We start from the raw sequence: 14,822 nt of genomic DNA on the forward strand, positions 1-14,822 counted from the left end.
AACATTGATTGGCTGTACAAGAACTCCTGGAATATTCTGAAAACCCAACTTCATAAAAAACTCATAATAATATGTACTCAAAACTTCGCCGATAAAATTTGAAAATTAAATTAGATGTTTTAAAAAAAAAACATTTGGCCTACTCAGGCCATTTAAAAAAAAATCTGCGATAAATCTAAACAATCATTTTGTTTTTGGCTTTGTTTAAAAAATTGTTTAGTTACCGAAAATGCTACAACTTTGTTACATGTCATGTGGCATTTTATCGCATGACATACAGCCTTTATACAAAGACATGTAGTAGCCTAGAGGTAAATGTATAGTGCAAAGAGATTTAGGTTGTTGGTTTTTAAATGACTAATTTTAAATATGTCGAAAAAATTATTTTAAAGTGAAGATTGAAGATTTTATTAATAGACGGGAGTTGAATTTAACTAGACCGGTGACTGGACGTGACTTTAAGCAGACCCGTGACTTAACTGGAGTTGACTTTAACTAAACTGATGACTTGACTTGAGGTGACTTTGATTAGACTCATGACTTTACATGAGGTTACTAAACCAGATCGATGACTTAACTGGAGTGTGTAACACTTGTATGATGGTTCAGCCGTCTACAGGGTGTTGTAAGTCAAAAGAACTGACCAGTCAAGTGTCAATGTTTGACCAATCAAGTGACATTGTTTGACCAATCACATGACATGAGCTGACTAGTCACATGACCATGTTTACGTCCATTCACCCCAAATCCGATCTGATCAAAATTATTCCACCCCCCCCCCCCCAATCAGGTGATTAGCATCAATCTGGACAGCGTACACACATGGACTGCGCATGCTCGGACGTTAAAAATAAAAGGCCAATCAGAAACCGTCTTATCTTAAATAAGCCTAGCGATGTAGTGGTTATTTCGCAACCCCACCCCCAACCTATCCTCACCACACCACCCTCTCCTCCCCCACCCTCTTCTCCCAACCCTAACCCTCATTTCTCCTCATACCCAACTTCCCCCCCTCACTCCAATCCTCTCCTCTCCAACCCCAACCCTCGCCATCATCTCCTCCCCACCCCCACCCTCTCCTCACCTCCCCACCCCACCCTCTCCTCTCCTCACCTTCCCACCCCCACCCTATCCTCACCTCCCCACCCCACGAGTTAAGATAAACAAAAATACAGTAAGTATTACTGTAAAAGAATTGTGCTAGTTTTAGGATTAGCTCAAAATATTTATGAAGTTTTACCAACAAACATATCACGTCTAACAAATGCTACCAATGTTTTAATGAATGCCATTACAAATTGTTATCTAACCCGCTTGTGGCCTTACCATTAAAACCTGAGCTACCCTAATATTCCCCCCACCCCACCCCATCTCATAAAGTATTATCACGCGTGTATTTGCTTCGTACCCTGGTACCACAATTCTTGAAGTGCCCCCTGGGTGTCTTGTCTTCCCGTGAGGGCTGGATCTTGGATCGATATTTTGATCAGTCGTTAGGATTTCAACTGACCACACATTAGGTGCAAGAGGGGATGCCAGATCAAAATTCCCCGGGGACATGTCGTGTTTTCCCCTGGGGTGCGTAAGTTGTGGATGAGTTGTATGTGAGTTGTGTGAGACGACACGTGCACTACATGCATGGTGTAAATGTGGATGATTCAGCCAACCACACAACAAGCCAACTAAAAAACCACCAAACCACACAACTACCCAACAAACAAACCAAACGACCATCCAACCAACTAACCAAACGACCACTCAACCAATACACCACCAAGCCAGCTAACCAACTAACCACCCAATTCCCCTACAACCTAAACACGTATCCACCCCACCAAACGCCTAACCACCTAACCAGCCAATATTGTAACATACCCAAACGGCCAAGAGTACCCCAGTTGACACCCAGTCAACACTCAGGAGCTCCGCCCATGGTGTCCCACCCTCTAGACTCCCCTCCTTGACCCAGCCTCTGACCCACGTAACACACCTGACCATTTAGTTTCCCCCTCTAAACATCTATACCTAGGCCAACCACTACCCCGTCTTTACCCAAGGGCACACATCCTCACTAGCTGTTGCCCTATCTCTACCAAAAGGCCGTAACGCCAAACACATCTTAGCCGCATCTATACTAACGTGCTGTCACACCAACCATGGCACCCCACCTCCCACCAAACATTACCTAATCTCAACTGTAGGACCCCCATCCCCTCACCGATTATGGCCTTATCTACACTAGCCCCCCCCCCCCCTCACCAAGTTCGTATCTCCACACAAAGCCCCCCCCCCCAATCGCTTAACTACATACGGCCCCATCTCCACATGGAACCCCATCCCACACCAACCACCCCCAACAAGGCCCCCCACCACTAACTATTCCCAATCTCCGGTAGCCCCCCCCCCCCCACCACTAACTATCCCAAATCTAAACAAGCCCCCCCCCACAACCAACTATCCCCCATCTCCACACAAGCCCCCCCCCCACTAACCTTCCCCATCTCCACAAAGTCCCTCTCTCACCACTAACCACCCCCCCCCATCACCACACAATACCCCCCCCCACCAACTATCCCGCCATCTCCACAAAGTCCCCCTCCCACCACTAACCACCCCCATCACCACACAATACCCCCCCACCAACTATCCCGCCATCTCCACAAAGTCCCCCTCCCACCACTAACCACCCCCATCACCACACAATCCCCTCCCCCACCACCAACTATCCCCCCATCACCACACAATCCCCCCCCACCACTAACCACCCCCCATCTCCACAAGGTCCCCCATCCCATAGTCCCACAAAGACCTTCATTACGTATGCTAGGACGAGCCTGTACACCATATCGCTCTCACTGACACGTGACAAGCTAATCCAATCATATCACCATAACAAAACACTGCACCCGCACTGGCTTTATTCACATGAGAAATACCATGACGTCATATTTGCACGTGACAAACATGGCGGCCTTGGATCCTCACTTCTTTACTTTATTCAAACACCGGTAGCCATTTTTTTTTCAAATGGACCCCACGGCGTCCTAAGCAACCGTGTTATCTAGTTAGCCTAAAAAAGGAAGAATTTTTTTCTTACAAGACACCTTGCATATTCTTTTCCCTTGTTTTCACTCTGTCTTGTTTTAGGCATTTTGTCTGAAGTCTCACTTTCTACATTGAAGATGTCTCACTTTTTAAAAATTCCTGTCTGAGGTCTATCCGTCTCTTTGTCTGAAAAAGTCTCACTTTTTAACTTTGGTGTTTGAAGGGCTCCCATTTCTTGCCCGATGAGATACCACAGTTTGTATGTTGTCTCACTCTAGAAGAGGTCTTATTTATGGTAAGTAGAGGTCTCCTTTCTTACCCGAATAGAAGTTTTACTTTCTTTGCGAAAGACCTCTCACTATTTTGCTTGAAAACATCACGAAAATTTTACTTACCAAATAGAAACCCCACTCCCCCACATAGAAATACCACTTTTTCCCCCAATAGGAATGCCACTTTTTCCCCAAAACAGAAAACTCACTTTTCCTTAATAAAAATCCCACCCCAATAAGGATCGCACTCTCCCCCAAGAGAAATCTCACTTTTCTCCATTGGGAATCCCACTTTCCCCATTGGAAATTCCACTTTTCCCGAAATGGAAATCCCACTTTTCTCCCCAATATAAGTCATACTTTTCCTTAAAAGAAATTCCACTTTTTCACAATTGAAATCCCACTTTCCACATTGGAAATTCCAATTTTCTCCCCAATATAAGTCATACTTTTTCTTAAAAGAAATTCCACTTTTTCACAATTGAAATCCCACTTTTCCCAATAGAAATCCCACATCCGCTGGAAATCCCACATATCCTCCAAAAGAGATCCCATTTTTCCCCAATAGAAATCCTACCTTTCCCCCAATAGAAATCCCACTTTTCCCACCAAAGAAATCCCACTGTCTTGCCTGAGGATCTCCCTCTCTCTACAAACTACACGTCCAATTCCTTCAGCTGTAAGATACAATGTCACGAACCGCCCGCTCATTAGCATATTTGATTAGCACGCGCCGTTTCGCCCCCTTGCCCCTCCCCTCACATAAGCTATTACCAAACACCCCGAAAGAAAAGTCTATAAATAGACAGGGCGTTCCCGTCGTACACCGCGGCTGGCATCAGAAACAGTTTGTCAAATTAGTTTCATTTCCGGGACGTTTCAATCAAATTGGGGGCAAAAAAAATGGCGGCTTTTTTTTTTTAAGCGTGTATCCCAGACGATAAGGGATGACGTCAGGTCTACCTGGACATCGAGACCTGTGACGTATGTTCTGTCTGACATCATCAGCATGGCATCTGTGTAAATGACCTCAAATTATGCACTTAAGCGAAATTGATAAAGACAAAACAACACACAATACCATGTAATGGATTTACAGAAAAACAACAACACAACATACAGATACATACATACAGACATACACAGAATAATGCACACACATGAAATCGCATATCACACATACTCACTCATGCCTCTACACATGATGTACACACACACTCACACACACACACATACACACAAACATGCATTCAGACATGGACCAGAATTAGCCGCCTGACAACACAACGTAATCAGTCATGTTACGTTTTAACAGAGATCTTATTTGAAGAATATTATTCAAACACAACTTCCGCAACATATAAATCTTCTTCTTCTTCGTTCTTAATTTTAGTGTTGGTAGAGATCCCCTCCAATACAATTAAGTATACGTGTCAACTGGTTGTGCACCATCAAGGCCATTGACTCATTTTTTAGCCTGTTTTTCTTTTTGGATTTGCTTTCATAGCCTTTGTCCAACCAAGAACAAACTGCAAGGCAGCAGTTGTTTGATTTTGGACTTGGCTCTCCTAGAAGAGTGGCTGTTCCCAGCTAACGAGCCTCATCTGCCCGAGGGTTTGAACTCGAGACTATTCGGTTTAGCAATCATGAGCTATACCGACTCGACCACGCCGACCCCAACACAACATATAAATGACTTCAGAGATAAAATAAAAACAAAAATAATTTTTAAGTTTCAATTTGAAAAACTATGAGAAGTGGTTTTAAAATTCATTAAATTTTAACAGAAAGCTTTCTTTGAAAAATGTTATCAAAAACAACTTCCATAACACATAAATTACTACAACCGTAAAAAAAATAATTTTTCAATTTAAAAAAACAAGTAGAAAAAAAACTAAAGCCATTTCTTTTAGTTTCAGTTTGAAAACCTATGAAAATTGGTTTTAAAACTCATTAAATATACATCAAAATACAAAAATGTAGTTTATTTAAGATAGAAACTTTCAAACAAATCTGTCAAGAACCCTAATAAATCTCTAGTCACAATGTTTTTAAATTTAATGATCATTTAAACTGTTTCAACGCCATTTTTTTTAAAATGACGATACTCAAAATGGGATACTTTAAGCCAGTTTGCTAATAAATTATTATTATATTTTTTAATGATAGCTTGCCAAACTGGTAGTTTAAAATTTGTTTTGAAGCGAGGTATCTGGCCCTCGCAAAAACCATGTAAAATGGCAAACAGTAAAATGTAAATTATTTAATATTTTTGTTCTTTTTTTTTTTACAAAACTATATAATTAATAATATATATTTTACAACACGATATAAACTTTTGTTCTGAACCTAACGGTCTATAGGGTAAGTAAAGTAGAGCTTGCCTGTTTCTTTGACCTCTACAAATGAAGGGATAGTGTGGTCAACCCTCTACCCTAACGTGACGTTCTACGGACTTGAACCAGGGATTCGAACCCGAGATTTCGACTACACCGTCGCACATACCTAACTGTGATATTTTCTAGTGCCCCATTATTATATGCCCCTATGTAAACTATTCTGATGCCCTGTTATTCTATGCCCATATGTAATCATATCTATTGCCTTGTTATCATACGCCCCTATTCAACTTCTCTAATGCCCTGTTATGAAATGCCCCTATGTAAAAAAATTATCTGATGCCCTGTTGTACTATGCCCCTATGTGAACTATTCTGTTGTCCTTTTATTCAATGCCCCTATGTAAACTATTCTGATGCCCTGTTATACTATGCCCCTATGTAAACTATTCTGATGCCCTGTTATACTATGCCCCTATGTAAACTTTTCAAATGCCCTGTTATACTATGCCCCTATGTAAACTTTTCAAATGCCCTGTTATACTATGCCCCTATGTAAACTTTTCCAATGCCCTGTTATACTATGCCCCTATGTAAACTTTTCAAATGCCCTGTTATACTATGCCCCTATGTAAACTTTTCAAATGCCCTGTTATACTATGCCCCTATGTAAACTATTCAAATGCCCTGTTATACTATGCCCCTTTGTGATCTTTTCAAATGCCCTGTTATACTATGGCCCTATTTGAACTATTCTGATGCCCTGTTATACTATGCCCCTATGTAAACTTGTCTGATGCCCTGTCTACTGACAACCCTAAACCCATATTTCACATCCTCTAACATCAATCCAGACCGGCTTAAATTACCGGCACTACCGGCACTACCGGCACTACCGGCTTTGTTCGTGACGTTCGCCGTTTCAACATGTCTTAAGGTTAAGTCCCCGTGTCCCCATCCCCCCCCCCCCCCCCCCCGCCCATCCTCATCTCTTTTGTCTCCTCTTCTTCGTAGACCAACACAGGAGTACTGGTGTCACAGTCTATCACAGTCGATCAAAGTCTGTCATTATCTATCGCAGGCTATTTAAGTCTATCACAATATTACACATTCCACTAAAGTCTATTAAAGTACATCACAATTAAACTCAATTTATAAATATCGTAACCCATCAGTCTTTTGGTCTATTCCAGGGGTCTCCAAACTTTTCAGTCCGAGGGCCGCATTAATTATCAAATTTCAGTTCGGGGGCCAGTTTCTTCCAGGCATATCTTTGATTGTTTTGGGCAAAGTTCCTCAGCCATCACCAACAAATGTTTTTTTCCGTGGACAATAAGATCTCCGCGGGCCGGATGAGAGGACATCGCGGGCCGCATCCGGCCCGCGGGTCGTAGTTTGGAGACCCCTGGTCTATTCAATAGTCCATCGGTCTATCTTAGAATCTAAAGCAGAGTCTTTCAGGTCTATATTAGAATCTATAGCAGAATCTTTCAGTGCTATCCTAGAATCTATAGCAGAATCTTTCAGATCTATCTAAGAATCTATAGCAGAATCTTTCAGTGCTATCCTAGAATCTATAGCAGAATCTTTCAGATCTATCTAAGAATCTATAGCAGAATCTTTCAGTGCTATCTTAGAATCTATAGCAGAATCTTTCAGATCTATCTAAGAATCTATAGCAGAATCTTTCAGTGCTATCCTAGAATCTATAGCAGAATCTTTCAGATCTAACTAAGAATCTATAGCAGAATCTTTCAGTGCTATCTTAGAATCTATAGCAGAATCTTTCAGATCTATCTAAGAATCTATAGCAGAATCTTTCAGTGCTATCTTAGAATCTATAGCAGAATCTTTCAGATCTATCTTAGAATCTATAGCAGAATCTTTGAGGTCTATCTTAGAATCTATAGCAGAATCTTTGAGGTCTATCTTAAAATCTATAGCAGAATCTTTGAGGTCTATCTTAGAATCTATAGCAGAATCTTTCAGTGCTATCTTAGAATCTATAGCAGAATCTTTCAGATCTATCTTAGAATCTATAGCAGAATCTTTGAGGTCTATCTTAGAATCTATAGCAGAATCTTTGAGGTCTATCTTAAAATCTATAGCAGAATCTTTGAGGTCTATCTTAGAATCTATAGCAGAATCTTTCAGTGCTATCTTAGAATCTATAGCAGAATCTTTCAGATCTATCTTAGAATCTATAGCAGAATCTTTGAGGTCTATCTTAGAATCTATAGCAGAATCTTTGAGGTCTATCTTAGAATCTATAGCAGAATCTTTGAGGTCTATCTTAGAATCTATAGCAGAATCTTTCAGGCCTATGTTAGAATCTATAGCAGAATATTTCACTATCTTAGAATCTATAGCAGAATCTTTGAGGTCTATCTTAGAATCTATAGCAGAATCTTTGAGGTCTATCTTAGAATCTATAGCAGAATCTTTCAGGTCTATGTTAGAATCTATAGCAGAATATTTCACTATCTTAGAATCTATAGTAGAATCTTTGATGTCTATCTTAGAATCTATAGCAGAATCTTTCAGGTCTATGTTAGAATCTATAGCAGAATATTTCACTATCTTAGAATCTATAGTAGAATCTTTGAGGTCTCTCTTAGAATCTATAGCAGAATCTTACAGATCTATCTTAGAATCTATAGCAGAATTTTTCATTCGTCGAAAGATTAAAAAACGAAATCTAATTTTAACCTTCGGATAGTCTGGTATTTCATCTCCTAATTACCATCTTTTTTTGTGTGTTCTCTCTTTTTTCTCTCCATTTTTCTTTCTTTTTTTCTTTCCAGCCATAGTTTTCTAAAAGGTTTCTGTATTCACTCGATAAAAAAGGTCAACGTTCTTCTAAAGATATTCGAAAATCAGATTGATAAGTTACTTCAGACATGCATCACATGGTCTTTAAACTCTTAGCAATTATAAATGTTTTACACTTTTAAAGAATTAATATGTTAAAGAAACAAAATAACTTGCTACATTTTAGGTCATCGGGAAAATCCGAGTTTTTTATTTTATTTATTCTCTACGACGCCAAATTTGGAAACCAGTTAAACAAGAACAACAACTCTAATTTAGTCCGATTACCTCCCTTATGAAAATATTTAACAGTACAGTGACGTCTCTGAATACAAATGTTCGATATGGTTTTAACATTAAGTAGAAAGTAGAATAACATTAACAATAACAGAACTGTAATTTACCATACTAGTAGACATAAACTACGATTCATAAATTTTAAAACAATATCAACAACAACAGCTGAGCTACACAAAAATTCCCAGAATCAGCAGTTTATAAACATAAATCAAACAATCAAAATCCGGAACTATCTAAAATTGTACCAACTAGAAAATCTGCTTCTATATATAGAACACTAATTTCTAAACCAGACTAAAAAATTACGCGACTAACTTCCTCCACCATTTACCACTGACAGCTAATCAGAATTTACATCCACGATTCTACACGGAAGGTGACTTTTATTACCTACATTATTACCTGGGATAGCGAGAGTTGCTTCCTCCTGGCCATAAAGTGTTTGACCACCAAATGGTGTCGTTTATTTATACACTTCTGTCAGTGTGGGGTCATTACACTAAGACCATTTGAGGAAAATTACCGAGGTAATCCTACCATAAACCACATATGTAAAGTCTACTTCCGTGTTAGACAGGAAACAGATTTGTCAGGGGTGGTTAATACACAAATTAAGGCTAATTATAGAAAATAAAATCACGTGGTCGGTGGCATATATCTTTTGAAATATAAACTGGCGGCACACTCATATGTAACAATCTACACAGACATGCATGTGAACACGCATACAAATATACATATAAATGCAAAAACACACTAAACACACACATTGACATGTACATCACTCTCCGTGTAATATAGACATATATATATATATATATATATATATATATATATATATATATATATATATATATAGGAAAACATATATATATATATATATATTTATATATATTTACATATATATATGTATATATATATATATATATATATATATATATATATATATATATATATATATATATATGAAAACATACATACATATATATATACATATATATATATATATATATATATATATATATATATATATATATATATATATATATATATATATATATATATATATATATATATATATATGAAAACATACATACATATATATATATATATATACATACATATATATATATACATATATATATATATATATATATATATATATATATATATATATATATATATATATATATATATATATGTGTGTGTGTGTATGAAAACACACATATACATATATTTAAAATTGTATATATATATATAATTAATTAGAAATGTATGTTTTCCTATACATATATAATAATTTTAACAACAGCTAAAGTTGATTTGTAGAAATTGTACACTAACTCGGGTTTATCCTTGACCTCTAACGTTACGGCCGTTAAAGAAAGTGGTTTCTATTAGGTCAGTCGTGAGCTGTCACTCGGCTTTAGGCGAAGTTGACGATATCCCATAATTGACCGGTCCGTGTGTGAGTAAACGTGCGAGTCGATCACGTGATAGCCGCCAAGGTTTGGGTTAATACAGATTAGGTTCAATCAAATCAGGTCAGGGACGACAACTCTGAGATTAACAGTTTTAACATTTCGAATTTAACCCTATAATGACTGTACATATCTTGATACTAGCTTTTTTTTTCTTTTTTGACCGTCAAATAATCTGAACATAAACTTTAAGAGACTAACAAAAACTATTTTTAAAATACTTAATGATAATACGAATAATAATAAAATTAACATTAACATTAACTTTAACTTTAACTTTAACATTAACATTAACATTAACATTAACATTAACATTAACATTAACATTAACATTAACGTTAACATCAACATCAACATTAAATTTAACATTAACAGGAACATGAACAGGAATATGAACATCAACATCAACAGTGACTGTCACAGTAACAGTGGCTATAACAATGAGAGTCAGAATCCGAATGACAATGACAATAATAATAATAAAATTCAAAAAATTAAAACCAACAGGCAGAGTGAGTTCCATCCCATGCTATTAAACTGAAGGAAAGTATGTTTTTAAAAAAAGTTTCATCCAAGCAGTGTGATTAAAAAAAATGTTTTCACAAATATTGACTTGATGCCGTCGTTTTTTAACTTCCTGTTTGGTTATTGTTTCTCTTCCACTGTGTTTCACACAAAAACTCGACTTGCTTCAAGCCATAGAGCTGAACTTCTATTTTGGTACATCTCGCTTTAACAGATCAATAGCGGTAGGATAGAAGACTTTAAAACAGACGATTTGTTGAAACAATCTTGTCAGAAAATCTAAGCTATTGTGTGCAGGGGCGTTTGTCTTGGCTATGTATAACCCTATATACTCCTACATATATATATATATATATATATATATATATATATATATATATATATATATATATATATATATATATATATACTAGCTGCATCCCGTGCTCCGCCACGGTAAATCTTTTTTAAATGTACCAACTTGGGAACAGGACAAAACTAAACACAACACAAACGAACGCAAAAAAAAAACACAAACGAAAAAACAAACACAACACTCATAACATAAACACAATTTAAATGCAATCATAAAGGCATATTGCTCACAGTCTAGCCCGTAGCGCAAAATCGCGCCCTTTCCGGTGATTTGCACCCCTTTCAAACTTTCGATTTGCACCCCTGTCCCCCCCGCCCTAAAACTTTCGATTTCCACCACCCCCCCCCTCGCAAATTTTTTCCAACCCACTTTGGCGCCCCCTAAGGTTGGCACCCGGGGACATATGCCCCCCCCCCCTCGCTACGCCTCTCCTATAAAACCCCTAGCTTGTCCGCAAACCGAAAGATAGAATAATAATTAGTAAACAGTATAAATAATAGGCAGTATTTAAAATATCCGTGTTTTACCTACAATATTTCACTTTATCCATTCACGCATTTTTTCCCAGTACTTTAAATTTTAAAAATTTACAATAGAGTTTCATAACTAAAACCATTGCGCACCGAATGAACGTGATGACGCGTCTATAATAGTGCTTAATAGTTGATTAAAAATTATAAGTAGTAAACATTACATTCAGTGAATAAAACAAATAAAAAATAGCCTTTTATCAATCAATGCTAATTATAATATTCCAACAATAATGTACTTTTACACGTCTGCATAATTTGCATTCACATTTTGCTAATTATATTAATCCAACAATTATTCCGTCTTGCAGATTTTGCATTCACATTTTTAGCGTGAGTTCAATTTATTTTTAAAATACCTCCCTTGGCAAAATTACTAAACAGTTTAATTAGATTTTTCTAACCTACAGTTATTATGTTATAAAAATGTATCCACTTTTTCTAGGAATATAAACGAAAACTATATTTGACATTGATCCTTTTAATATGTTTTAGCAATGTGCGTGTATTTAATATTCTCTTTACGTTATGCAAAATTGTACAAACAGTGGAAATTATAAAATAGCTCTATGCCGCTATATAAACAAACCCTACTCTAATACTTATAATAAGACACTGCGGTGCACTGAAAAGCACAGCATGGTGCGTAGTTTACTTTTATAGTCCCAAAATCTATAGCGATGACGGACGGAAGGACACGCTCAGCCCGATTATATTATAGATATATATATATATACTAGCCGTCCCGGCCAGGCCCTGCTCTGGCTTCTGTGAAAAACCTTTCTGTTAAAGACCATTACCTGTGTGTTTAGTAATCATCATAAACCCGGCATTGCACACCCAAACCAAAACCAAAACAACAAAACGCAAACATAACGCTAACACAATTACAAATACAAACGAAAACAAAAACCTAACAACTAACCCAACCACAACCACAAACACCAATACGAACACAAAGAAAAAACACAAACGAAAAAACAAACGAAAACAAACCAAATACAAACGCAAAACCAACCACAAACACAAATACAAACACAAACGCAAAGAAAATAAAACACAAACGAAAACGAAAAAAGAAAGAACAAAAACGAACCAAATCAAAACGCAACCACTAACGGAAACCCAACCTAAACACAAAGAAAACACTAACGCGAACATGAACGCACAGTGCTCAGAGTCTAGCCCGGGGCGTAATCGCCTGTTTCAGCTTAATAAACGACTATAGTACCCCAACTTATTCATAGTCTTTTGCACTCACTTTAATGAACGTAGGCGCGAAACCGAACACGGGAGGCCCGGGACCCCAAATAGCACCCTGTCTGGGCGCCAGAGGACGCACCATGACGTCACCGCCTGATTGAACTTAGTAAACGACTATAGTACATAACTTATTCATAGTCTTTTGAACTCACGCGAACGTATATACCATAGCGTACACCGGAAGGCCCGGGGCGCCAAATAGCACCCTGTCGGGGTGCCGGAGGACGCCCGGATTTGATTCACTTAAAGACTATAGTAACCTTTCTTACCCATAGTCTATCGCACTGTTAAAAACAAAACTATGCAGCATGGCGCTCACATGATAGCCCAGGGTGCCAAATCGAACCGTGCAAGGGCGCCGGCGGACGCGCCTGTTTCAATTTAGTGAACAAAAATGATAATACTCCAAGCTTATCCGTAAATGGAAAGAAATAAACATAGGATTTGTAGGACCTGGCTTATTAAATGTTATTAATTTAAAAAAAAAAAATATTGAACAGTATGTTCAGTGTATAGAATAAATAAAAGGCAGTGTTAAAAATACCTAACGACATTGCACTTAATCAATCCCCGCTAATTATGTAATTATTTTTTTTTTCTTAACACCAAAAACAAAGTAATAAAATGTAAATTCTTTCTTAAGAATTTTTTTTTATTAAAGGGAAGTAACTGTGCAGTCAATACATTTCTGACACAATTTTAGAAATTTTATAAACGTCGATACACTTTTAAAAAATGTTATGTCGCGTTCATAATTGAAAATTATTCTTCTAACTAAATAGAATGAAAATTGTTTTTAAAGACTTTCAATGGTAATTTTTTTGACTCGTACATTTAGACTGTGAGCACGATAAAAAATCTAACACTTAAATCCATAGAACTGTCAACGACAAACTTTTTTGCCACACGTTACAGAACTGAGCTTTATATATTAGATATATATATAATATATATATATAGGCCTATATATATATATATATATATATATATATATATATATATATATATATATATATATATATATATATATATATATATATATATATATATATATATATATATATATATATATATATATATTTATATATATATATATATATATATATATATATATATATATATATATATATATATATATATATATATATATATATATATATATATATATATATATATATATATATATATATATATATATATTTATTTATAAATATATATATTTATAAATTTATATATATATATATATGTATATATATATCTATATAAATTATATATATATAATTTATATAAATATATATATATATATATATATATTTATAAATATATATATTTATAAATTTATATATATATATATATATATGTATATATATATCTATATAAATTATATATATATAATTTATATATATATATATATATATATATATATATATATATATATATATATATATATATATATATATATATATATATATATATATATACGGCCCCTCTCTGTCTACCGCTATATCAATATATACATACGCAAATATATATATATATGTGTGTGTGTGTATATATATTATATATATATATATATATATATATATATATATATATATATATATATATATATATATATATATATATATATATATATATATATATATATAACATGAAGTTACAATATTGCCAAAACATGATGAACGAACCACGAAATCCAGAGATATTTATCTATAATTTATTCAAAGTACTGGCCTCTTATATCTCTCTAAAGATGTATTTAGCCTGCGCCATCTGTACTTAAAATTGCATTTCATATTTCATTTAGTTTTCAAACTTCTTTTAAAGTTAGCTTTGATTGATTTTATATTAACCACTTAAACAAAAATCTGTTCACTCCACCAAACTATTCACTTTTGGTTT

At 35.6% G+C, this 14,822-nt stretch overlaps 3 protein-coding genes across 3 annotated transcripts in view; 2 read left to right on the forward strand and 1 right to left on the reverse strand.

Moving 5' to 3' along the window:
* Positions 1-3,885, forward strand: part of LOC131930704 (uncharacterized) — a gene marked incomplete at its 5' end in the record, with an annotated part of 78,242 nt that extends 74,357 nt beyond the window's left edge. The window contains one exon of the mRNA XM_059287291.1: positions 3,823-3,885. Coding sequence (XP_059143274.1) covers positions 3,823-3,885 — 63 coding nt within the window. The remainder of the gene's footprint in view (positions 1-3,822) is intronic.
* Positions 3,886-7,452: 3,567 nt separating this feature from the next.
* LOC131930721 (clumping factor A-like) lies at positions 7,453-8,435 on the reverse strand. Its single transcript, XM_059287313.1, has 2 exons — positions 8,399-8,435; positions 7,453-8,276 (listed from the first exon to the last, which is right to left on the reverse strand). Exons 1-2 carry the CDS (start codon positions 8,433-8,435, stop codon positions 7,453-7,455), a joined length of 861 nt encoding a protein of 286 aa, XP_059143296.1.
* A 2,191-nt stretch (positions 8,436-10,626) lies between these two features.
* LOC131930728 (uncharacterized) overlaps positions 10,627-14,822 on the forward strand; it is a 105,485-nt gene continuing 101,289 nt past the window's right edge. Inside the window, exon 1 of the mRNA XM_059287325.1 lies at positions 10,627-10,759. Within this exon, the coding sequence (XP_059143308.1) occupies positions 10,627-10,759 (133 nt within the window). The remainder of the gene's footprint in view (positions 10,760-14,822) is intronic.

Source organism: Physella acuta, unplaced genomic scaffold, assembly GCF_028476545.2.
Source record: "Physella acuta isolate Inbredline_101_S28 unplaced genomic scaffold, ASM2847654v3 ptg000100l, whole genome shotgun sequence".
Taxonomy (NCBI): Eukaryota; Metazoa; Mollusca; class Gastropoda; family Physidae; genus Physella; species Physella acuta.